The 26,408-nt window shown below is 40.5% G+C and overlaps 1 protein-coding gene across 1 annotated transcript in view; it reads left to right on the top strand.

The window, feature by feature from the left end:
* Scd5 (stearoyl-CoA desaturase 5) overlaps window positions 1–25,075 on the top strand; it is a 150,863-nt gene extending 125,788 nt beyond the window's left edge. The window contains exons 4-5 of the mRNA XM_047566717.1: window positions 18,651–18,883; window positions 23,574–25,075. Coding sequence (XP_047422673.1) covers window positions 18,651–18,883; window positions 23,574–23,764 — 424 coding nt within the window. The 3' untranslated portion in view covers window positions 23,765–25,075. The remainder of the gene's footprint in view (window positions 1–18,650; window positions 18,884–23,573) is intronic.
* Window positions 25,076–26,408: the final 1,333 nt, after the last annotated feature.

Below are 26,408 nucleotides of genomic sequence, written 5' to 3' on the forward strand. Positions count from 1 at the left end.
GTTGTTTATATTTTGGGAAAACTCTAGAAATAATCTAGAAAGATCCTAGATGATGAGGTGTTGGGGGAGAAATGTGAGGACAGGAGTTTCTAAGCTTGACCACCCTCCACCACCCCTTTGCCTCTCAGTATCTCTTGGTGTGATGACTATCTGTTTCATTTGAGACCTTGACTGGTCCTGCATTTGGACTGCTCAACCCCAAGGCGAGCATCTTTTGGCCATGCTATACACAGAGTCTAGCTCTTTGGTATCTTTTCTGCCAACTTAATGATGAATGTCCTGAGGCATGTGGCATTTTCTTAGGTAATTCAGCTTTCTGTTTTCTACATGTGTCACTTATTCATTCAATAACTATGAAGTGAGCACTCACTCTATACACCAGGCATCATCCAAGGTGCTGGAGATCATTGAACAAGAGAGCAAGATTCTGGAAGGTACTTGCTCTTTGTTTCTAGAGCTCCCCATATTGGGTCTGGAAACATGAGAGGAGGAAAGTTCTATTAGACAACTTCCCCCTGCCTGGCCTGAGTCCCTCTGTTTGCTTCTCTCTGTTCAGTCTCTCCTGTGGTTCTGTCTCTGTCCTTTAGTCTGTTTTTGGTTCACTCGCTCTTATCTCGTTGCCTTTCTGTCCCTGCTGGCTTTGTTTTGTCACCTGCCAGAGAGCTTTGTTCCTCCTTTTGTGCCCTTCTCTGCACGGGAGCATTCTCCCTTGTCCCTCATGCTGTGTTCCCAATATCACCATGCTTTTCCCCTCTCCCGGCTTTATTACAGAACAAAAACCATTAAGCCTGCTGCGCAGCCAGCTCTTCTTTTGTTTGTTGTTGGTGGGGAGATGAGAGTTTTTTGTCCTCTTATATTCTCTCCTCTGTCTTGCTTTGATTTATTCTTTCCAAACATCCCTTGTGAATGTAAATATATCCTCTCCTTTAATCTTCTCTCCCATATTTGAGGGGCAGTCTCTTAGGTTAGCAACCTGAGCCCCATAGTCTCTCCAATTCTGCCTTTTCCTCACACCACTGCATCTTATTGCTGGTTCGCACACACACACACACACACACACACACACACACACAAATTGAGAATGAAATAATTTTGTTACTTTGAATAATTTCCCCTTCATCCAGCTATAGTTGTCAAAAAATTAAAATTCTGAAACTTTTAGGTCCACGAACTTGATAAGAAAAATCAACTAAATAGATGTGAAGTGTGTTTCATTAGATCTCTTTTGTTAAAAGTAAATGAAAGAGGCAAAATATTGTTCAATACTTCTATTAAGCTCTTGGCCTTTCTAAGGCGATTTTGACTACTGCAATCAAACAGCTGAATTATACTCTGGATGCAAGACAGAGGGCATTTAGTATCAAGGTTGCAGCACTGACACCAGAATTTTCCTTTTAGTGGTTAAAAATTTGGGTGTGGGAGAAATCAGTATGGCAGATAATTCAAAAGCTATTTTGGCTTTTAAAAAATTTCCTAGTCAAAATGTTACTTGTTATCTCTATAGAAGGTACTTTTCCTCCTGGAACTTTAGGAGAACTTGCCTGTGTGTGAGTGGGAAGCTACATCAACTGCATAGCAGTCATTTTTCTTTCTCCACATCAACCATCCATTTTTTCGTGCAAGAAATTTCCAGGCAAAAATGAGAAGACAATTTCTCAAATTTCTGGAACCCAAGTACTTTGCTCAGAAGTATGGGAAACATATAAATCAACAGGTGCCAGCAAATTCTGGAACTGCTGTTTGTAAAGTATTTTCTTAGCTTCATTGTTGATGGCAATAAGGGTATCTTCGTGCATCTCAAATTCACTCCAGTAGCCAAGAATAACTGCCATTTATTAACGGCTTACTGTGTACTCACATTTTGTCTTTGCACACATTATCTCTAATCCTTGAAATAATCCTTGCAGATGGAACCTGGATTCTGGACTTGATTTTCTAATATTCTGGCTCCTCATTGCCTTAATTAAATAATTTTTTTAAAAAAACTGGTCTATGTTTGCTGTAATTTTTTTTTCTTTTCCTTTTTTTCTTTCTGCCATATTTGTTTGCTATTAATTATTCTTTTTCTAGTAAAATACTACTCTACCATAAAAACTAAAAAGGAGTTGTAACTAGTTTTAATGTAAAATTTAAATGTTTATGTAGAAGTAAAAGCAAGCTTAAATTTTGCAAAAGATATTTTGGTACAAATAGATGCCGTTCTCACTAATATTTAGGCATCAAGTCTTGACTCTCTTTCTAATATATCCTGAATATTTTTTTGGCATGAACTCCTTCAAGGCAAGTATAGCTTTAGGCCTTCAGTCAGTAGAATATAAACAGCATTTATAAGAGGCTTTAATTTAATCATTATTTATTGCCTGATAAGTTAGATATATTGTCATTGACATATGAATCAGAAAAATAATCCTCTTTGTTGCTCTATTCTTATTTTTTTATTATATATTAGGTGGGAAAAGTAGAGAAACCATTTATAAACTTTAAGTAACCTTAGAACTCTTAAAATCTGAACATTACAAATATAACTTAAGCATAAAATACTACTTTAGTACAAAATGTTATATAGATTCACTGCAGACAGTTTAGAAATGCAAATAAGAATCAAGACTAAAATAAAATAATTTGCAATCTTTCCACCTCAAAAAAAATCAGTTAAAATTTTGTTGTATACTCTGAAGTTTTTTAAATGCTAGTTTTTTTTTAACAATAATGTATTCATATTCTATATTCTTTTAAATTTGATTAAAATAAAAGAAAAATATGTTTAGTATTTATCTTCCTTTAATTTTTAGTTGCTTTGTGTGTGTGTGTGTGTCCTAATTTACATTTGAGATTATTCTCTGCCCTAGGAACTTCCTGTATCATTTCTTACAGCAAGGATCTATCAGCAATAAATTTTCAGTTTTTGTTCATCTAAAGTCTTTATTTTACCTTCATTTAAAAATTTTTTTCTTTTTAGTTTGTCGATGAATCTTTATTTAATTTATTTATTTATATGCGGTGCTGGGGATCAAACCCAAGGCCTCACATGTGTCAGGCAAGAACTCTACCACCGAGCCACAACCCAGCCACTTACCTTCATTTTTTAAAAGTAGAGATAAACTTCTGGGTTGGCAGGCTTTTTTTTTTCTTTCAGTATCCTAAAGGTGACAAGACCTTATCTTGTGCTTTGCATAGCTTCTGAGAAATCTATTGTGATTCTTATGATTATTCCATTACATGTAATGTTTCTTTTTTTTCACTGTTTTCAGAATATTTTCTTTATCTTTGGTTTTCAGCAGTTTGATTGTGATGTGTTTAGGTTTGTTTTCAGGGGTAATGGTGAGGTAGTTTTCCTGGTGGAACTAATCAAGGTGCTTGGATCTGCAACTTCCCTTTCACCTATTTTGGAAAAATCTTAGTTGTTTTCTTCTTCTTTCACCTTATTTTCTCTCACTTCTTGTAGGACACTAATTACACAAACATTATGCCATTTGATATTGTCCCTCATGAATATTGTTTTTAACTCCCTTTTATCTTTATGTTTTGATTTAAATAATTTCCATTGACATATCTTCAAGTTCATCAATTCTTTCCTCAGCTATGTCTGATCTGTCAGTGAGTTCATCAGAGGAATTATTCATCGCTGATATTGTTTTTTATTCATAAGGTTTACATTTGACACTTTGATAAAAATCTGTCTGTTCATGCATGTTATTTACCTTTACCATTAAATCCTTTTAATATGTTAATAATTATTATTTTAAAGTCCTATTCGATACTTTAATATCTGAACCATCTTTGAATCTGGTGTTATTGATTGCACCATAGACTTCAGTAGATGAGTGCTCTTACCATGTGCTTAGAGCTTGGGGTGCCAGAAAAATTTCTAATTATTCAACCTTCAGCTTTCAAGTGTCCCTGCACACCTGCACCACAAAGTAACTCTCTGTGCTCTTGCTTCTATTCCCAAGGTGAATTCTGTGTCTTGTTTTCTTCATGTGTGGCTTATTGTGAGTATGAGGTTTCTTTGTCCTGGTACAGTAGCAGTCTTAGGCAAGCTTAATGTGCCTTAATGTTGTGGTCGAGGCTTTCTCAGCTTTCCCGACTCTCCCCAGCTGTTGCAGACTTCTGTTTTGGGTCAGTGCAGGATCCTAGGCACAAGCAGATTTCCTAAGGAAGGTTTTTGCTTCTAATCCTTCTTTATCAGCAGTGGCTCTTTGCCTGTGTGGGGCAAGAGAATTTTCTGTCCTTTTTCCACCCTTGGTTTGCTTCTGTTCCTTTTCCAGAAACAATAGACTTTTGCCTTGTCCTAGGACCCAGATGTTTTGCCTCCCCTGCAAAACTTACAACTTTTGCATTGCAAAATATGGTCTGAGGAAGAGGGCAAAGCTTCCTGCTGGTCCTCCAACAGCAGCTGATCATCTACTCCAGGTCTATGAAGCAGAGGAAGTCCTGGTCTTTACCCTACACCCACCCTTTCTTGTAGCATCCAATGGGACTCCATAGAAAAGAGCCTGAGAGCGAGTACAAACTCTGCTTGTTGTTGGAAGAAGGTAGAGTGGTCACTTAACCTGGTATAGATGGGCACATTAACAGCCGAGGAATTGAGTGGATTTCTTGTTTTTGCTTTCTCCAGTGCTCTGAGCTGGAATATATTACCCCATAGACAACAGTAATCACTTTAATACTGGTTTGCTCCATGAAAGACCCTTTTCTAAAGAACCTAGCTAATATTAAGTTAGAAAGTAAGTAAAGGAGAAGTTAAACAAGAGGCATCTGAAGCCACAAATGTATATATGAAATGGACCGGTTCCCTAGAGGCAAATCCATCACTTTGCTGCCCAACTTGTAGTTCTTTCCAAGAAATGATTTATGAGGTTCATGTCCTTGTGACAGCTATTTTATGAAAATATTAAATGACTCTGGGTCCCTGTTAAAATGGAAAGAGTGTGATTCATACATATTTGTGAAATTCATGTACATTTTCTCTCTTATTGATGCAAACTGCTGACAGCCATGGATTGTGGAGACCCTTTGTCAGTTGACAGTTGAAGTGAAAATATTGTCTTAAGTAATGAATTTGTTGATAACTGTTCCATTACCCAAAATGAACATTTAGATGAGTGGTGTGCAGGCTGTCATGTCAGAGCTACCAGGAGCTTTTCCTCTGACATAATTTATTCTAATTCTTCAGTCTCCATCTTACCATGTTATATCCGATTGAACATGTCAAGGGATGATTAGATGGAGAGATATGGAGTTTTCATTATTGGCACAATTTCCGCAGGAGCATTGGAGAAATTTAACCCTTCCTGAGTAAATCTGGGTAGAATGCTCAGCTATGCCCTTTATTCTTTATTGGTATAAGGAATGTCCAGAGACAAGGAAGGGCCTCAACAGAGAGGCCATGCAGGAAATGCTTTGTGAGTGGCAGCAGGATGCATGTTGAAAAGTCACCTTCTGGTAGTGCATGGTTTGACTTTGTTATATATTCATTGAAATCACTTTTAAAAGTGCTGCCTGATGCCATGTGGCCCTTCTGTGTCCCTGGAGGTATTCTGAAGGTCAGAAGAGAGACATACAGTGAGACTTTGTGAGAACATTTTATAAAATAACAGATATGGACTGAAAAACCAAGTCATATTTTTTTGACTGTTGGAAGTACAGGAAAAATTATAACCTGGGTTAGCGCTGGGTTATTGATTCATGCAGTCAATCAACACACAGGGGCAGCTATGGAGAGGCAAAATATGGCTGTGGAGTCAAAAGATCCCACTTTCGCTCTTCTCTCTCTGAGAGTCTGTTTCCACAACAATAAAATAGTGATGTCAAGTGATAATATTTACCTTACAAAATTATTGGTAAAATAAGTTACTTAATATATGTGAGGGTACCAAGGAGCTGTGTATTAAATATTCATGTTATTAGCTACACATACTGTACTTCCCATGCAGATTTCTTCAAGGACCTCCACCCTCATCTCCTGGAGGCAAATTCCTACATCTCCTAATAGGAGCTGTTCCCCTCATGAGGAGTTTAGATTCTCAAAGGCTATTCATAGGCCCATTTTAAAAAATAAGTCCAAAGTGACTAAGAGAAGTTTAAACTATCAGGTTCTAGATGCATTTCCATAAGTGAAAACTTAATGATCCTGTCAAAGTTTTAAGACTTGAGGTACTCTTCTCTTCCTTCCATTCTGTTGGATATTTCCTGCAGTGTGACCTCTGATGCCTAGAGTACCCTCTTTGCCACCTCACCCAGCATTCGATGCTCTGCTGATGTGGATGGGCCCTGAACCCAGCAATGGACTCCAGTCTGTGGAGATGTCCTTGGCCTACAGCAGATGTGACACCACCGCCCTTTCACTATGCCTAGTCTTAAGTTCCCCACTAAACTCGTGGCCTTCACTGGAATCAACAAAGTTTCTACCATCAGACATCATTCATTGCTGCTCACATTCAGCTGTAACCTTAAAAATTTGCCCTTTTCATTCGGTTAATCTCTGTTCCTTCCCTTTTGAGCATTATTTGCCCTCTGATCTCAAGAATTCTTCCTGCTGTGTACCCTGCGACATTTGGCAATCTTTCATGCCTTTCAATTTTGAAAAATTATTTCTACTTTTGTTTCCAGCTTAATCATGTGCCTCTTTTCAGCAGTGTTACAAACACTTGCTACTTTTATACTTTTGAAGCTGATGATGTTACTGATGTTCAGAGAACCTCTCTGCCTGAGCACAAGCCCAGCTCAGGAGCCCTGATGAATCAAGTGTGTGGCTGGATAACTGCTTATGGCCACTAATTCCATCTGCTGCACCAGGGCATCCATGCAGTGCAGCGTGGATGCCTTTATCTCCCCTGTTTTTCCCTACCTGTGAACTTCATTAGATGGAAAACTTGAAAGTAGAGGCATTTCTGTAGTAAGGGGTATGGAAAATACAAGGGGAAACAAAAGATATAGTCCCTGCCTTTATGAATCTTATAATTTAATTGAGAAGAAGAGGTGCACACTTATGAAATAGCCAGAGACATCCAAGTCTACATATGAAAGTCATAATGTGGTGAATGATTCTATTAGGAGCCAAGGGAATTCACCACCAGGAGATGAGGTTGGAGAAGTCTGCTTGGGAAGATGGTCCCTTGTAACTGGTAGGTGAGGACCTTCTCACTACTTTCTTCAGGCACAAGTCCATCCCTCTGTCAAGACCTCTTTTATCTATTTCACCAAATGCTTAAAGTCCTCTAGGTCTTACATGTTTCTTGTTTGGTTTCTTTTTAGACAACCTATAATTTTTGTTGTCATTGTTGACAGGAATCATTGAACTTTTACCATGGATGGTGAGAAGGACAGTGAGTGGATGCCCAGACACCTGGCTTTACCTCCTTAGATGGCCTAGGTTGACAGGAGGAACTGTTGAGCTGCCCAGACAAGTTGCAGGATGCCGCTGGGGGTGACCAGTCTGCAGAGAATGTCACCTGGGTTGTTGCCCAAAGTCATGCTGGCAGAATGCAGATGGCTCCCAATGGAGGGCCGCTGTTTAGATGTCTGATGTAATTCAGCCTTGGGAATGGAGAGCTCACCTCTTTCCTCCCTGCTTTTCTTAAAGAAACGCTTTCACAGTTCAGAAATTTCTTAAAAATGAAAGGGAACACTGTCATGTATAACTAAGAAGAATCAACAAAACAAAATTTAAAAAAAATTAAGGTGAGCTTAGGCAAATTCCCTTCCTGGAGAAAGAACAACTTATTGCAAAAATTATTCTAAGAGTCAAATTCTTAGTCTAAAATACTAAAATTACAAAGACTAAAAGGGATGAATTCCCACTGAAGGAGAAACCAAAGAAGTCACCGTCAACTTATCACCTAAGGATAATCCTTGTCAGAAATTGGCTTTGGACTGACTCCCTGTGCAAGTGACTTACTTCTCACACTATTTTCTTATAAAACAATAACAAATCTGTCACACAGATAAAAGGAATCCATGCCGAAATAATAATGTGATTTGTCAGAATATACTCATGGACTCAATTGATATGTATAGTTCATGGTTTTCTTTTAAACCTACTCTGGTCTGCCTTCCATTTCTAAGAAGACAAAAATAATTACCATCAAGAGACTTAGAGAAAAAATATAGTTCTTAGTTGGACAGAATTTGAAAACCTGTTTATCTCTTTCTCTTGTCTCTCTCTCCTCTCTCTCTCTCTCTCTCTCTCTCTCTCTCTCTCTCTCTCATACACACATACACATACACAGACACACACACGCACACTTTCAAATTCTGCCCAACTAAGATGTTGGATTTTTGTGATGAATGAAAATTTTCACTTACCCTTGAGTCAATATATTTGCTCTAATGGATTGGGAGAGTAACACATCACTTGTGACTGTAATAACCAAACTTAAGGGCAAGAATCAGGAAGTTAAGAGTCAGAATCCAAGTGGTGGTAAAGGAATTTTTGGATTCTAAAGGTTAAGTGTTTCCAGAGAAAAAGAGAAATAGAAATGGGAAATGCCTCCTAATGCAGGTTCCCAGGCAGGGAGAGATTTTTTTTAAAACTGTAAAGAGTCCTATTTAATATGCAAATATGCATATGTATCCTTTGTGCCCTGTGTGCCTTTCCTCATTATTACCTGCACCAACTACCAGCTGAATTGACAGTGTGGGTCCGGGTTGTTAGAAGAAGGGTCTTGAGGCCTAAGGTCTTTCTCTTTTCACTGTCACCAGCATCTGCTTGTGTCCCGACCTCCTCTATTACCCTGGATAACTATGAGTTGACATGCCTTGCATATAAATAGGCAAGAACATTTGCTCACAGGTGATTCCCTTCAGGTGCTCATTTAGGATCTTCTCGCTCTTGAAAACCCAAAATTCTAATAAGCTGAGTATAAGTCTACATTTTATTTTAGAATAACAATAAAAGGTTCTGGGCTTTTTTTAATGGTTCTTATAATACTCTTTATCATATTGATTCCTGTGTATTGAATACTTTCTATGCATCAAACTCTGTTCTTCGTGCATGTAAAATTCAGCACATAAATGCAGGGTACATTGTGATATTTCAGTATATATACACAATGTAATGATCAGGTTAATTGACATTTCCATCTCCTTACCATTACTTTGTGTTTAAACCTTCCAGCTCCTATCTTCTAGTTCTTCATAAAATATGCATATTTTCTGAATAATTTTATGAAAATATATATTGTGACCTATTGTCCCCCCACTGTTCTGTAGAATACTAGAACTTGCTCTCTCTGGTTGTGTTTAGGTATCTGATATCCAACCTGCCTTTCCCTGTCCCTCACATTTCCCTGCCCCTAGTAGTCTGAGTCAGATAGTGACTCAGTTGATATCAGCCCTCTTCACACCTCATTAGACTGTACAGCGAAACACCGGGCACTTCACTGTATTTCTAAAAGTCACTCTCATCATATGAGATACCTGGTAGGTGCCTCTGTAGACTCTCCTGATCTCTTCTGTCCTGGGCTTCTGGCCCTTTGTTCTGAGCAGCTCTCTGTGCTTCTGGTAGGCTCACCCCAACAGCACCTTCTCACCTGTGCCATGTGTGCCTCTGCGCTGGGACCTCTGTGGGCCCTGGAGCCTGAAACACTGCTTCACACCTACATTTGCAATCCAGAAGTTTTGTGCATGGGGATGACGGCAGTGGAGATGAGAAGTGGGAGCTGGTAGACACATTCTTCCCCTAAACCCCTGAAAGGAAAATCCCAACATGGAGTGGCCCATGTTGCCTCATGGAAGATGTTTCTGCCAGACTAAGATGTCCAACAGGGACCAGTTCAATAATGTCCTTTCCTGTCCCTGCCTTACCTGCCTCCCACTTCTGTTTCTCTGGACCTGAGCTCCTTTGATAGAACAGTAGCACATAACCTTTAGCCTCAAGCCCTACCTTCTGAGGAACCAGCCTAAGGCTCTCATCACCATCATGAAGGTCACGTTCTGTTTCATAAACTCTGATTAAGGAGGCAGAAAAACGGGTAATGATTTACACACACACACACAAATACATTTAAGTTAAGTAATTGTACTTGTATACTCTCAACTAACGGGAAAACTCAGCTATCTAAAATCATTGTCTTCTTGAATTTTTACAGCATCGTTGTACTGTAGGGATGTTGAATAATGCAGTGATCGCAGCTGAGAGTGGATCCATCACAGTAGGCTTTCTGGAAGAAATCAATTTGAACTTGAGGTGATTTCTAAAGGCCTGGACAGCTTTGGAAGGACAATGCACTCTGAACACAGGGATGGAAACCAGTGTGATCTTTAGAAGGCCCATGTTGTACACAGGGTTGTGTCTTTTATGTGTGGAGTGAAGCAGCTGTGCTTTATCAACTGGTCTGTTCACTTTTGCCCTTGACAAAAACAATGGCCCATCTACCTAATCAATTCAGCCGCAGCAGTGGGTATTGATCGAGAAGGTGGCTCAAAGACTTCATTGGCTCTTTCCCCTCAAAGAGCCTGGTTGGCTGCTGGTGAGGAGCTTCCTGTTGATGGAGTGGATAGGGTTTTGGAATTAAACTTGCTCCTTTGCATGGGGGTGGAGGATGGTACTCCGTCAGTTGGCATGTGGGCTAGAATGATCACGGGAGCACATATACACACACACTGCTACTTCGTGTCACTGCCATTCCTTTTAAAAGTTTATTGCCAAAAGAATTAGGAATGACCACTTCAGTTTTTTAAAGGACCATTCTTTAAATTGAATTAAATGTTCTTACTTAAATCCTAGGCCAGATTCTAACGTAAAAAGAAGAAAATCACAGTTAAACAACTTATCATCATTTAAAAAATATAGTCACCTTATGCGTGTGTTAGACTTTCATTCTTTTGGAGATTGACTATTCCTGAGAATCTAACAAAAGTCATGGGTCCCAGAAAAGTAGAAATACATTGCATTCAGTTTCAAAGGTCCCAGATTGAGAAAAGTGGTTCTGTTTCTCCTGCAGCGATCAGTTCATTCAGAGAGGGAGGTGAAAGTAAATGAAGTTTTAAGTGGCAGAAAGTATAATTTTGCAAATGATTTTGTTATTTTAGTCACCATATGCCACATATCATAAGGAGTTGGTCTATCTGTTGAGAATAACTAAAAACTAGTAGGGAAGGGAAGGAGGAGAGTGAAAAGAAAGGAGTACAGAGAAAGAGAAGAGACTAGAATCTTACAGAGACTTGTGACACACTCTATCTCATCAACTTTTATATCTACCAAGAGGACTAGAAAAGCTTTAGGTACCAAGCAATGGAAGGAGGATTTACCTAACTGCTTTTGCTGAAGATAAATGATCCTTACCCTCAATTCTTTTTGATGCAATTTGACAGTTCAGCTGCACATGGGGCACCTACTTGGTGGGTGAGCATTTTGCATACAAGTAACTATGGGAAATCCCCCTGTCCTCAAAGAATTTTCTGTCTACCATAATGGAAAAAAGAAAAAAGCTTTGGAGAAGGAAAAGAAACCCTTTATTTATCCTTCTTCACACCAGTCTTGACAATTAGCATGCCTGAGTATTTTCTTTAAGCCCTTCTTTGTTAATGAGGTAGAAATAATGATTTTTGTGTTAAAATTCTAAAATAATTGTGTTTACCTTTTGATTCACTGCTTAGTGAATTAGCGCAAATTGTGCAAAAATAAATTCAAATGGGTGGATGCAACCAACCTCTGCATTCAGACCTCAGAAGCTTGTAAATAAAGCCAAAGGTAGACAGAATAAAACTGTCATTTCCCCATTGCATTGCAAGGGCCCAAAGGAGATGCTTTCGTGGAGCAGTGGTTTACCATTTTATCTTCCTGCACCGGAGAAGAAGATGCATCTAGAAGATGCAGGTTTTGCATCAGATAGCCCCATTAAAAGGTTTTCTTCTACAGGGATGCTTATCATGGAGTAGCAAGAAGTAATGTCAGGACTAATTAAGGTCAAAGCTGTGTCCAGAGTTGTCTGATTACTACTTTCAGAGAATACTTCAAACACAGCCATCAGTGAATGCTTTCTCTTAAAGACACTTGCACCCAGGAAGAGACAAAGCCAATTTTCAACTTAAACAATTCAAAGAGTCTAGAAGATTTTCTGCAAAACTCCAGAGAGCTTCTCCACAAATGGGCTTCCATTTTCACCTCTGCATCTGAACGCATCACATATTCCACCTCCCTGTGGGTGTTGCTGAGGGGACAGTGGAGGGGAGAGAATGCTCCATCCATTTATAAACTGCCAGGCTGTATCATTTATCTTCTAAATAAATGTTTGGTAAGCATCCCTATTATTTTTCCTGGTCCTCTACAAGATACAGAAATTGCAGGGAAATGAATTTCTGGTGAGGTTTTAAGTGAAATCACAAAACTTAAACATGTGTAATCAAGATGCCAGTGACAGCTCATTGCTCATCATTATGACACATTTGTGGGGCTGCAGCTTCTTCCCACCCATGGAGGTGTTTGCTGCTTTTCACGTTTCCCCAGGCTGCCCCCCACCAGAAGTCAGCGGGTTGCTCCCCTTCCTTCATGCTCTGATAGATTTCACTCTCAAGGTCTCACACACCACCAGCATGGGACTGCTGTGCTTAGGGTCAGCCAAGCAGTAGGAAAATGCTTGCAGACCGGAGAATAGCAATTTCTTTTTCATCTAAAGAGAAATGAGAGTTTTAAGGTGCTTATCACATCTGATTTGGGGGGGAAAAAAAGGAAAAGGAAGAAAGAAGTCCCAAATTCTTTCTTCCACATGGAATGATTTTTGGTTTCAAGGCTATTCTCAAGGTTTCAATTCTCTTTGTTGTGACCCAGTTTGTTAGAATAAGGATATGCCTCAAAAAGTTGGAGAAGTTGAAAGGTGAGGGCCCAGATCTGTGTTTGCCTAGGATAGCTTGGTTCAGGGCATTGTTGGGTGAGATGGCGTTTGATTGTGTGAAAACGGACTCCCTGAACTAAATGCTGAGAAACATCTTTCCAGTTTGGTTTTGGTGTGATGAGGGACTGTGAGAAGGTGGGAGTGGAGAAGTTTCAACATGTAGTATACACTTGTCCTAATAAGCTGTCATCTTCCAGCTATAGGAAGCTGTTCTAGAATTACCTGGAAGGTGGTTTGAGTGCTTTTGATTTTATTTCTGGCTAAGACATGTGGGTCTCTGGTTTCAAACTCTACCTAATGTGTCATTCCTGGATGCATACCTACCACCCCTTCTCTTGTCCTTATCCCTTTCTTTCTCTTCTTTGATAATCTTAATAGTCTTCACCTGTCCCAGGGTCTCAGTATTTTTCAGAAAGACACAGAGGAAGCCTCTCACATTCCAAAACCAAACCTTTTGGAATGACTGTTAATCTTACATATTGCCAAAATGTTACCATATTTGGCAGTTGGGAGAATGACCTAGCTCATGGTCAGAAATTGTTCATTTAAACCAGAAGTAGGAAGTCTCCCAATGAAATCTGTTGCTAGTCAGGTCCTGAGGAGAATGCCTTTAATCAGGTTGTTGACTCTATTTTATGTACCTAATCCTACATTGGAACCAACCCAAGAGATGAGCATCTCATGAAGAATCCAAAAGTAGATTGAACATTTATTGTGTGGTTCTCTCTCAATCTCTCTTTCTCTTTTTGAAATCTTGGCATTTTATCTCTTTGCCTTACTGAAATCATTGTAGTGTTTTATTTTCCTGAAGAGCTGAGAACTCATTATTTATTAACCAAGTGTTTTTTATTTAGTCATTCCTCAAAGGTTTAGGAGCTCCTTCTGCATGGGAGGCTCTCTGCTAGATTCAGGAGAGTCTGGCTTTCTGCTGAACTTGGCTGGTACAGCAGTGTATCCATGTCACAGGGCTGGTCACCCCAGAAGCCAGCTCTGAGGTGGATATTATGTTGTAGGAAGCTAACTGGGGAGGGTTCTTAGGGTCAACACCTGTGGAAGAAGGGATGAAAGGAGGAGCAGGCAAGGGAAGAAGCTGGGCTCTCATCAGTCTTGATGGAGGTATCTGCTAACTCTATGGAGACTAGGGCCAGGCCATGGACTCCTTCCCTCATCAGTCAGTCACTAGATGCAGTCACTGGGGGAGTAGCAGGGCCTGGGACACAGTGGCTCTTTCTCTACCAGAGGTGGCACTGCCAGGAACTGGGAGATGAAGATCTTTTATCCTAACAGAGGATCTGGGTGACACACCACAGTATCCACTACAGTGTGCTACAGTGGTTTCAGCTACTCCTTGGTAAATCTTACCTCAGCTAGCTTGAACATTCCAAGGTAAGGCATGGGGATAAAGCAACTCCAAGATTGGCAATGCAGTGCAGTGTCCTGTCAGCATATTCAAGGACCTTTCTGTCCTTCTACACCAACAGTCTAAGGGATCAACTTTGTTTCTCAGGCTTCTTCCCAACCTAGTCATAAATGTTGTAGCAGGATAGCGTATCACAGTAGAAAAAGAAAAACCATCTCTGCCCTTATGCTCTTTTTATTTTTGAGGAAAATATTTCTTCATAATTTTTTTTATTGTGCTAAAATAAACATAACAATATTTATCACTTTAACCATTTATGACTGTGCCATTCTGTGACATTAAATACTTTTGTGATGTCATGTAAACATCTGTACTCTATACAAAACTTTCATTATTCTTATAAAAACTCTACCCATTAAACAATAACTTCCTCTCTCCTCCCTCCTACCAGCTTGTCCTAACTTCAGTTTTCATTTCTGTCTCTGAATCTGCCTATTCTAGCTACCTCCTGTAAGGGGAATCATATAGCATTTGTCCTTCTGTGTCTGGTTTATTTCACTAATCATAATGTTTTCCAAGTCCATCCATATTGTGACACTTATTGAAATTTCATTCCTAATGGCAGAATAATATTCTGTTGTATGCATAGACAACATTTTGTTTATCCATTCATTTATTGGTGGACACTTGAGTTGTTCCTCTTCTTGGCAATCTTAAATAATATTGGGTAAGTTTACATCTTTCTTGTGACCTGTTCCTGGTTGACCAGATGTGTCAACCAGGTTGTACTTACAGGCAGCAGATAATCAGAGATTAAGAACTCATTCTGAGGCCTAGCTGGGCTCTGTACCGGTGTGGCCACAGGAAAGTCCCAGTCCCTCTCTGGACCTCTGCAAAGTTCCTGCAAAAGAGAGGTGATAAAAATTACTTCATGGGGCTCTTATGGAACTCAAATGAGAAACTGTGTGTGAGTGGCATGAATATGTACCAGCATATTCTGAATTTCTATTCCTGTCACCTCCTCTTTCCAGAGCACCTCTAAACTCCAACTCTGTATGTTAACATCCCTTCCTTTCCCATCCCTGTTTGAAGATGACGTGGGCATCTCCCACTTATCATGTCTGAGGCCGAGCTCCTGTATGCCACTTCAAATCAACCTCTTCAGCTGCTCTGGCCCCAACTCTCCTGCTGTTCCTGAATATCTTCAGGGCCTTTGTACTTGTGGTTTCTTCTGTCTCACTTAGCCACATGGTTAACTTCTCACTTCCTTCAATCCTTTACCAAAATATCATAGTGTCTGTGAGTTCTTGCCTAGATGCCCTATTTCAAATTGCAGTACCTGTCCTTGATATATCATATTCTCCTTTTATGCTTTACCTTCTCTTCTTAGTATTTACCATGAATAACTCTTTGTCCTGCTTATTTGTAAGGTTTGTTGTGTCTTCCCTGTTAGAATATGTCAGGTAAATAGGTCTCTACCAGAATACCCCTGCACCATAAGGAGAGAGATTTTTGTGTTTAGTTCACTTTATCTCAGTGGTAGGGCAGAGTCTGGTACACAGTGAACACTTAATAAATTTGTTAGTAGAGCATTTTATGCAAGAGAAATCTGAGGCTCAACACAATTAAATAATCCACTCAAAGTCACATAGCTAGAAAGGGGTCTAGATGGGTAGTTACATGTCATGCCATCTTTACAGCGTAAAAAACCCATTTAGCAAAAAGGCAGGACAATCCGAGCAGCCCCCCTTCTAGCCCAGCTCCCTTCCACCAGTTGAAGAGAGGAAGGGTTTTAAATGAGGAAGGATTCAGTGCTTGAGGACTTTGTGGGATTCAGCAAAGGTGTTCAGATGTGAGCGTACTGAGCAAGGAACCCGGAAGTCACCCCAGGACTTGTTCAGAGGCACAGAGGCAGTGGCTACAATTAAATGGAGACCAGCTGCTGGAGGCTCTTGGTGTGTGGGAGGAAGGGCTACTTGGTGACCTGGGAGAGATTTGCTGAGTCTGTTGGAAATGGTCAGGAAGAACTTTTCAACAGTTTTCTCTGGAAAGACCCATCACCAGTGGGTCTTTTCTCTGCAAAGACTGGTGTCCTACTCAGACTCACGTGCCCCTAGACATTTCTTCTTCCTTCCATTCTCCTGAACATACAGGAGGAATCTCAGCTGATTTCCAGGAAGAGCAATTAGAGAGCAGTTCTGTAATTTGACCTACTGCAGCTTTGTTGGAAGGAGGACAATGCTTTTTTGTTCTTTCTTTTCTGTTTTTTTCTTTTCTGTTTTTTGTTTTTAAAGAACATGTCTTTTGAGAAAGAGGAAATTTGGTGGACAGAAGTTATGTAGCAATTGAAGTCCAGGATTTTTTTTTCTCTCACACTGGGAAGCCAGTCTCTCTCCCTCCACTGGGACCCAACCCCCTTGGTGGAGCAGAGCAGAGCTTCCGGAACCAGAGCCAAAGCCTGCAGGTGGCTCCTTAAACATTTCAGAGAGAGGAGGCAGAGGCAGGGCCTGAATGGAAGCTGAGTCCTATGGGGCCAGCCGCAGTCAGACGGAGAAGGCTGATTCCACAGGCCGGGAGCCAGAGAAGGCCAGGCCTCCCCCTGGAGAAGCTGTGGTACCTCTCCAATCCTCAGGGTCTTGATGGCTAGAGGGCATCCGTCCCCAGTTTGCTGTGAGGATTAAGCGAGAGGGGCTCATGACACTGTTAGCCCACTGCCCCACACAGAGCAAGCCCTCAATGCATGAGCTTTCTTTCACCTTCTTTTCCAGATCAAAACAGGACCAGGAAGGGGCTCCCTTGAAAGGTCTGGGTTGTAACCAAGGGAGTCGAGGGAGAGGAAGAAGCTTGCCTCAGTGGCACGATGCCTTCTGTTAGCTGCGCTCCGCTGCTCTCCTTCCTCCCCAGAGGTGTGAAGGAGGAGCAGCAGCAGTCCCTGGCTCTGGTACCTCTTCCATGTTCCCTTCAGAGCCCCGCCTCTTCACCTGCTGGCCACCGCCCCACATTCCCAGGCCCTCGGCCATTGTGGGGTTTCATGCTCCACCCAGATGCCCTCTGCAGCTTGTGCTCCCACCTGCTGCTGCAGTCCTCTCTGGAAATCACCCTTGCCCAAGGGCTCACCCTCCCCGGGCCACCCTGAGGCCAATGACGGGATGTTGTGGGGACACCTTTCATTTTGATACAACTCTTTAGGTGACCCATCCCAGAGGGCCCATCAGATCCTCAGAAACTCACTGTGAGCGAGCTTCTCCCTTCGCCCCATGCTGCCTTACCCCTTTCCTTAAAGAGATGTCTCAAGAGTGCTTCCTAAAAGCCTTCTGCATGTGACTCCAGGGAGGCCACTCTAGGACCACAAGTCCTTTAGCTATCTTTGCCCCTCTAACCACAGCTCACCTCCTCTGACTTCCTGGGTGCCCACTTGCCACTAAAATACAGTCATCCTGTATCCTATGTGACTGGAAAATGGGTGCTGATGGATTATATGTTGCCCAATAAGCACAATCATCATGGGAACCAATACCCAGGTATAGCTAGCAATCTACAAAGCGCATGTACATATGTGATTTTATTCATAAGCCAGACTAGCTGGGCCGTCTCTGTCATGATTCTGCCTGGACTTGAATTTCAGTTCTTGATACTTATTAGTCTTGTGACTTCAAGCCAGCTGTATAAGTTTTCTCTTTCTCAATCGCTTCATCTGTAAAATGGTAATGATAATGATCCCTTCCTCAGAAAGTTTTATTGCAATTAAATGAATCAATAACATGTGAAGGAATCAAAATAGCTCCGCCATGTGGTAGGTTCTTAGTAAATGTTTGTTAAATACACAGGCCAGAGATCAAAAGAACGAAGCTTGACTTTTAATGATTACTTTCTATGTGACTTCACCTGTCTCTATACTCATTATTTATTTTTTTATGCTAGTTTGGAATGCAATCTCTGATGGAAAGAACATTTTTTAAGTGTAAGCACATCTACCTTTTCACCAAACTTAGTAGAGAATTATGTACCTAAAATTATTCAAGAAAATACTGAATATATCTTGAAATTATTCTAGAAAACCTAACTATCAGGTTGATTGGCTGGTGAAAGAAATCTCTAGGAGCCATCTCAAACTGGTAGCTCGTAGGATAACTGTACCTCAAGATATATGAGTTTAGCTGGCACAATGTTTCAGTTTTACTCAACACTGAAATTCTTCTGAAGTATAGCATTCTATCTGTCTCAGAGTTGTGTTACCTGTATAGACTTTGTAAGAATATGGGCTTGTGACCCTGCTCAGAGGGTGACACACAACAGGTTCTCCTTAAATAGACAGAGTGGAAGGTGCTGATTGGCACAGGTCCCTCGTGGTTTTTGTTTGTTTGTTTGTTTTTCTTTTTTAGGAACTTGTTCAACCTATCCCACCTCCATCAACAGGTAGGTGCCTAATGATGACATGGTGTCCTGCCTCGTAGGTACTATAAGATCACCGTGGTGCTCATGTGCTTTTTGTTCCCCACGGTGGTACCCTGGTACATCTGGGGAGAAAGTCTGTGGAATTCCTATTTCTTGGCTGCCATCCTCCGCTATACCATCTCCCTCAATGGCACCTGGCTGGTCAACAGTGCCGCCCACATGTATGGAAACCGACCCTATGACAAGCACGTCAGCCCTCGACAGAACCCACTTGTCACTCTGGGCGCCATTGGTGAGTAGGGGAATTGAAAGTCCATGGGGAGAGTAATAGTCTAGATTTTATGGGATTTGTAAAGAGTAGGAGTGGAGCTGAGTGAACTTGAACTTTGGCTTTAGAATCCTGGCTCTTGGAAACCCATGTGATTTCTCTGATTTATAGTTTTAAAAAAAATTTTTTGTTAGTATGTTAAATAGGAATAGCAATGCCTATTTCACAGGAATATATAAACTGCTTGGTGCAGTGCCTGGCATGTAATAGGTGATCAATAAATAGTAGTTACTTATTTTCACCATGGAAATTTTCCTAAAGAAAAAGCAGCAGTTGACTTTTCTCTCAAACTGCTCTGGCCACTCTAGCCTTGACTGTGCAATCACTTTGCAGGAAAAAAGGGCTTCAAACAGAGAGATGGGAAGAAAGGAGATGTAGGCTCTCGAGGGACGACAAAATGCTTAAGAGCTAGGCTAATGGAGTCAGACGAGTTTGGTCGAGTCCTGATCCTCAACTTACTCTCTGGGCAAGTGATCTGGCTCCTCTACATTTTGGTGTCCTTATCTTCTAATGAAGATAATAGTAACCCTTACCTCCTCCTGGGCTCGTTGGAGAGTCAGATGTGTTAATACGTAGTGTTTAGAGTGGTGCTTGGCATGAAATCAGCCTTCTGGGCTGTGGCTTTTATTGTTAGCCTTATGGGCTTAGGCGAGTTACTTGTCCCTTCTGTGCATTTACGTCTGCGTTTTAAAAGGGAATGCTCATAGGGCTTAGCTCAGAGGCATGAGGATAATAGGAGTTGATACCTGGTGAGACACTTGGCACTGTGCCTGGCACACAGTAAGTGATTCCTAAATATAACTGCTTCTTTATAGAAGCCATGCAGACTCCTTGGTAAGCTGTGCCTGAGCACAGAGATCAACCCAGGAAGGGAGGTTTCTACTGCTAGGCAGGGACTGTCTCTCTGCCACTAAGCCATGAGTTTCTGCCACTGCTTCATTAGTCATCTATTTATAAAGACTTCAGAGATCCTGAAGTTTTTGTCAACTTGTGCTGGCAGCAACATTACAAGGAGGAATAAACTCCAAACTTAGCTACAGGATAACTGGATGAGAAGGTAGAAATGGGTCTTGGAATAAAAGAGGAGGTGTTTCCTGCCCCTCCCCGCCATGGTCTTCTCACCTCACCCCTTACCTTCTGAGGACCATAATAAAGGGAGCCATATCCGGAAGTGGGGATAAGATGGACCACCACATCTTATATAGAGACAGATGGTCCAGGAACCCTAAGAGCTGGACATTGGCATTAAGTCTGTCCACACCAACACTGGACTCCCAGGAAGTTTGCTTCATAAAGGTCCTTGGGAGGCTTTTGTTACATTTGATTTTCCAGTAGAGTGGGGGGTGTATATGTAGTGCCCGTTCTGAAAACAGGAAGAAACTTCTCTATACTGTTCTCTACTCCACGAAAACCACTAAAAATGATGCAAGTGAAGGGGCAGGGCAGGAAAGAGCTAAAGTAAAAAGGAAAACTGCAGACCATAGATGAGTCCATTTGATGTACTCATTGTAAAGCTGGAGTTCTTCCAGTATGAGCAAGAAGAGAACCAAAGGAGAATCAGCACCCACTTGAGAAGTAAGGGGAGAGTCTGGCGTTCCTCAAACAACTGAAAACAACTCCTATATAATCTGGCAACTTCACTCCTCAATTTTATACCCCAGAGAAATGAAAACATATATCTGCACAAAAATTTATTTATGAATGGTCACAACAATATTATTTGTAATAGCTAAAATGTGGAAAGGAACCCAAATGTCCATCAACTGATGAATAGATAAATGCAGTGCAGGGTATACAATGGAATACTACTCAGCAATAAGATCATATTAAAAACATGCTAAGTGAAAGAAGCCAGTCACAAAGGACTACATATTGTATGACTTCATTTATAAAAAATGTCCAGCAAAGGCAAATTATGTAGTCAGAAAGTAAGCTGGGAGGGATTGGGAAGAGACTGAGGAGATGGCAAGGAAGTGGGAGCATATCTCTGGGAGTAATAAAAGATATTATAAAATTCATTGTGGTGATAGACACACAACTCCAGGAATATACTAAGAGCATTAAAATGGGATAGTTTAAAAGGGTGAATTGTGTGGTATGTGAACTATATCTCAACAGAGTCCTTTTATAAAATTAAGTGAATTAATCATCAAAGAAATGCAAATATAAATCAAAATGAGATATCACCTCACCCCTGTTAAAGTGACTATTAGCAAAAAAGAGAAAGATAATCAGTACTGGTGAGGAAGAAGAGGAAACCCTTGCCCACTGTTGGTGGGACTGTAAGTTAATGCAACCATTACAGAAAATAGCGCAGAGGTTCCTCAAAAAATTAAAAATCAAACTAGCATCTGATCTGATCCAGCGACCCCACAGCTCAGTATACATCCAAAGGAAATGAAATGAGCATGTTGAAGAGAGATTCCTGTGCTGATTGAAACATTGTCCACAACAGCCAAGATATAAAATCAATCTACATTGTCCATCTGTGGATGAATGGATAAAGAACATGCTGTATGTTAATGTGGAATATACCCATAATGGAATATTCTTCAGCCTCAGAAAAGAAAAATCCTATACATGTGTGTAGGACATTGTGCTAAGTGACATAAGCTGGGCACAGAAAGAAAACACTGTATGATCTCAAATGTGGAATCTAAAAAAGATGAACTCATCGAAGTAGAGAGTAGAATGGTGGTGAGCAGGAGCTGGAGGAGGCAGGGAGGCTGGGGGTACTGGTTAAAATATACAAAATTCCAGTTATACCCAAGGAGTAATAGAGAGAGCTATTGCACAACACGGTGACCATAGTTAATAACAATGTATTGTTTTAAAAATTGCTGAAAATGGATTTAAGTGTTCTTACCATTAAAAAATGAGAGGTGAGGTGTTAATTAGCCCCATTCCACAAATATATACATATTTCAAAACTTGTTTATGTGATAAGTATATATTTTGTCAATTTAAAAAATAAACAAAAGGAATACAAAAAATCAATTCAGAAAAACCCTCATACCTTTTATGAATACATTTTTAAAAAAAGGTAAGGGAGGAGAGTAACTCATTGGGAGAGAGAGGATAATATATGGGTAGGTTTTGGATTTTTTTTTTATGCCTGGGTTTGAACCCAGGGACACTTAAACACTGAGCCACCTTCCCAGCCTCTCCCTCCCCACCTTTTTTTGAGATAAGTTCACACTAAGTTGCTTAAGGTCTCGCTAAGTTACTGAGGCTGGCTTTGAACTCGTGATCTTCCTACCTCAGCCTCCCGAGTGCTGGGATCCAGGCGTGCACCACCATGCCCAACAGATTTTGGATATTTAAAGATCCAACTCCTTAATTTACTTATCTGAATAATTTTGGTTTCCCTCCTTCAAGCTCTCCCAAGAAGTCTTCCTATCATCCGCCCATAGAGGCTATTTTTCTTTTATGAACATATGTCAAAATGATGATCTGGTATCAGCCACTCAGCATTTAGCTTGAGAAGTACTTTAAGTCCTACTATCATATCTGCAATTCACACAGGAAATTAATCCTGTGTCTTTATGCTGATAACTAACAGCATTATTTTTCTGTCGATACTGAATCTAGATGAGAAAATGTTCTTGAGGGCTGAAACCAAGTCTTTTCCTCCCCAAAGAGCCTGACATAATATCTCATACATAATAGACCCTCAAAAAAATGGGTGATAGCCTGGTACAGTGGCATACACCTGTCATCCTGGTGACTCAGGGGGCTAAGGCAGGAGGATTGCAAATTCAAAGCCAACCTCAGCAGCTTAGCAAGACCCTCAGCAACTTAACAAGACCCTATCTCAAAAATAAAAGGACTCCTGGGTTCAAATCTCCAGTACCACTCCCAAAAAATGGGTGATTAAAAAAAAAAATCTCTGCAGGCAATTCACAACAGCTAAGTTATGGAACCAGCTTAGGTGCCCATCAACTGAGAAGTGATATATATACACAAATGTGGTATATATACACAATGAAGTTTTACTTAGCCATAAAGAATGAAATTGTGTAATTTGCAAATTGTGGCTCAGTGGTAGACTGCTTGCCTGGCATTCATAAGGCCTTGGATTTGATTCCTAGTACTGCGAAAAAGAAAAGAAATTATGTCATTTGCTGGTTAATGGATGGAACTGGAAAACACTGTGCTAAATGAAATAAGCCAGACTCAGAAAGTCAAGGGTTGAATATTTTCTCTTACATGCAGAAGCTAGAGAGAGGATTTTTTAAAAGGGGGAATCTTATGAAAGTAGAAGGAAGACCAATAGGAGAAAGAGATCAGGGGGAGGACATGGGGAAATACTAGGGAATGTAATCTGCCAAATTATGCTATGTCCTTCTTTGAATATCCACAATAAATCCCAATTATGTATACAATTATAATGTATATAGTTAAAATAATAATAATAATAATAATAATAATAATATTAGAAGAGAGATCAGTAAAATAGTCAAACAGATCATGGGAAGGGAGAAGGGGAACGAAAGGAAAGGTCCTGGGGAATGAGATTGATTAAATTTTGTTACATGCATGTATGAATATAGCATAAGGAATTCCACTATTGTGTGAAACTGTGATACGCTGCCAACAAAATCCGCACAGAGGAGGTGGCGGAGTTATGTCAAAGGCCCTCTTTGTCTTCCAGGTGAAGGTTTCCATAATTACCATCACACCTTTCCCTTTGATTACTCTGCGAGTGAATTTGGCTTAAATTTCAACCCAACCACCTGGTTCATTGACTTCATGTGCTTGCTGGGGCTGGCCACTGACCGCAAACGGGCTACCAAGGCCATGATCGAGGCTCGGAAAGCCAAGACAGGAGATGGCAGCGCCTGAAGCTGGAACCGCAGACCCGCACCTCTGCCTCCACTCTTGGCTCTTGTCACTGAGGTTCCCTTGTTCGATGGCTCCTAGGAGGTGGTAGAAGACAGGGAAGGAATAGGATATAAGTGATGTGGGGATTTCTTGTTTTCTCAAAATGATGTCAACTATAACTATTGACAAAAAAAATTTTAAGTCATTATTAGTACCATGATTTGACATTAGAATGTGTACATGTGATTTCGCTGTAGCTACAATATGTCATATACACATATTATGTGATTGTACATGATGTTAACCCTGGCAGGATAGATATTTAACTCTTTCATTGTGATCCAACAGAGTGTTTGTTTTATTTTCTAACAATTAACCCAGAATTGCTTTTAAACACACTATCTGAAGGAGCAGAGAGGCAGGGTAGAAGACAAAAGAGGGGTCTTCAGAGTAACAGAAGAATGTTCCTGTTTTGAAATTACTGTGTTTGTGTCCTTTTAATTTTTGTTTTCATTTTTTTGGGGGGATTGTTTAAGTAAGAGAATTGAAAATTTTTAAAAAATGAGAATAGTGGGAAATGGCTCTGTTTTTTTTTTCTTCCCCTGTTTACAGCTAACTGATGCTCCACTGTCTTTGCTTGAAATGAGATTGGTTCACTACCAAGCTAGTTTTGTGTTCTAGCCATATACTCAACCCACCCTATAAATCAATGACTGCTTAGATGTTTGATGTTGTTCTCTTTGCTATTATCATTTTAAAGGTGTATAACTCACACATGCCAGACATCAAATTAAGCTCAAATGAAGCTCTCATTTAAATGTTTAGACACCTAATTTGTATTCTAATTGATCCTAGCCACTGATGCATGTACTTTAGCTACTTCTGTTAAATAAGTGTAATAATTTTTCACACCAGGCCATCAGATCTTAATAACTGAAAATTGTCTAGAACTCTTTGTGTATTAACATTTCATCTGCATGCACCATCATTGATTTTGAAGCAAAATATGAAGTGATCATTATGTAGTTACTGGACTAAAGCAATTTTTGTGTGTTCCATTACCTTGTAAAGAGCATGTCTGATTAATGGGAGAGCGTGCCCTTTGTGTTAGATGGTAGAGCAAAAGAAAAGCTTTATAGTATTGTTATCAGAGTACTTTGAAGATAGATATTTTCAGGAATGATATAGGATTTAAAATTTAAGTTTGAGAAAAAGAAATGATGCCAATTGGAAATTATCATAATGAAGTTCTTCATCTAGCAGGTGTTTAGCTATGTTATTTTTCCATTAATGTGTAAACTATGAGTGATTTACAATAAATGATTATGAATTCATTGATGTTCTCATCCAGACACTTAAATGTTCTTTGGAGAATGTTCTTTCAACAGCACTCGATGCTTCTTGATGATCACATTTGACTTGGGCTTTGGACACCAATAACCCTGAGACCAGTTCTCTCACATCTCACCTGCCTGAAGCACAGCCAGAGGGAAAGCCAGATAGCTCTGTGTGGAATACAGTGTTATTGTTTCCCATTTCTCACATACCAACACTCTCACTTCTCTGCTTCTAGCTGATAAATAGGAACCTCTACTCCTACATGTCACCCAGAAGAGCGTGAAGGACCTCCTTCTCGTCCAAGCTCCAACAGTTGTAATCAGAGGTGGAAAAGATGGGCCCGTGTTCCCACCCCTGTCCTGAGTATCTCAGCTTTGCCTCTGTACCATCAAAGTCTCTACCTTTTATCCCAAGGCAGTTGTACTACTGCATCAGACATAGTCTTCTTAGCCCACAGCCTAGTGATTCCAACCATTGATGGCTGCCAGACCATATCTCATTGTGTAAGGACCCTTTGATACACCTGGGGCATTTGTCAGCTGCTTCCTATTCCGGTCACTTATTGCTGAGACCTGGTATGGACTGTTGGTGGTTGTATTCCAAGATTAGTTTGTACCAGCATGGCCTAAAATGATCCTGACTGGGAATGTTTTATGTGAACTTTTGATGCCTGAAAGTGCTAAAGATACTTGCCCATTAATAGAAAAAAGTTACATTTGGGGCAGCTATTTGAAATCTTCTTATAAAAAGAGGATATTTCCCAGCTAGTACTAATAAATTCAGAGTCTCACTCCTCTTAACTTGAGTGCCACCATCTCTATCTGCAGCAGCACCTATGAATGACCCAGGATTGGGATGATTTAGAGAAAGAAGTAGACAAAGTTTAGATCTCTCCAGTATCCTCCATATGACCCCTCCCGCAGGTCTCAACAGCATCTAAATGAAGAGAGTCAGTTACCCTGGGAGGCATCCCCAAGCCCATTCAAGGAGTCCCTAAAGAGACTGATACTTTTTTTTGAAAAATTCTGTTTAAGGTAAGGTGATGATCTCCCTGTGTCCTGTCTTTAATCTCCTTGGTCTTACAAGCTTACTTGAGAAGTACCAACTCCTACATATAGTCAAGGGGAGCCAAAAGGAAGCAGTTCCAATAGTGTACATCCCATGGTGTCATGGCAGCTGCGTGGAGCTGGCCTATAATTAACTCAAGTGCAGCTCAAGTCCCCAGTGGTACTACCAGGCAACTGTGTGAACTTTAGAAAAATCAATCTTCCTGGATTTAGGTTTCCTTATCTATAAAGAGAGGGAAATAAATCAGACCCTGTCTAAG

The sequence above is a fragment of the Sciurus carolinensis genome, chromosome 10 (genome assembly GCF_902686445.1).
Source record: "Sciurus carolinensis chromosome 10, mSciCar1.2, whole genome shotgun sequence".
In the NCBI taxonomy this organism is placed as follows: domain Eukaryota; kingdom Metazoa; phylum Chordata; class Mammalia; order Rodentia; family Sciuridae; genus Sciurus; species Sciurus carolinensis.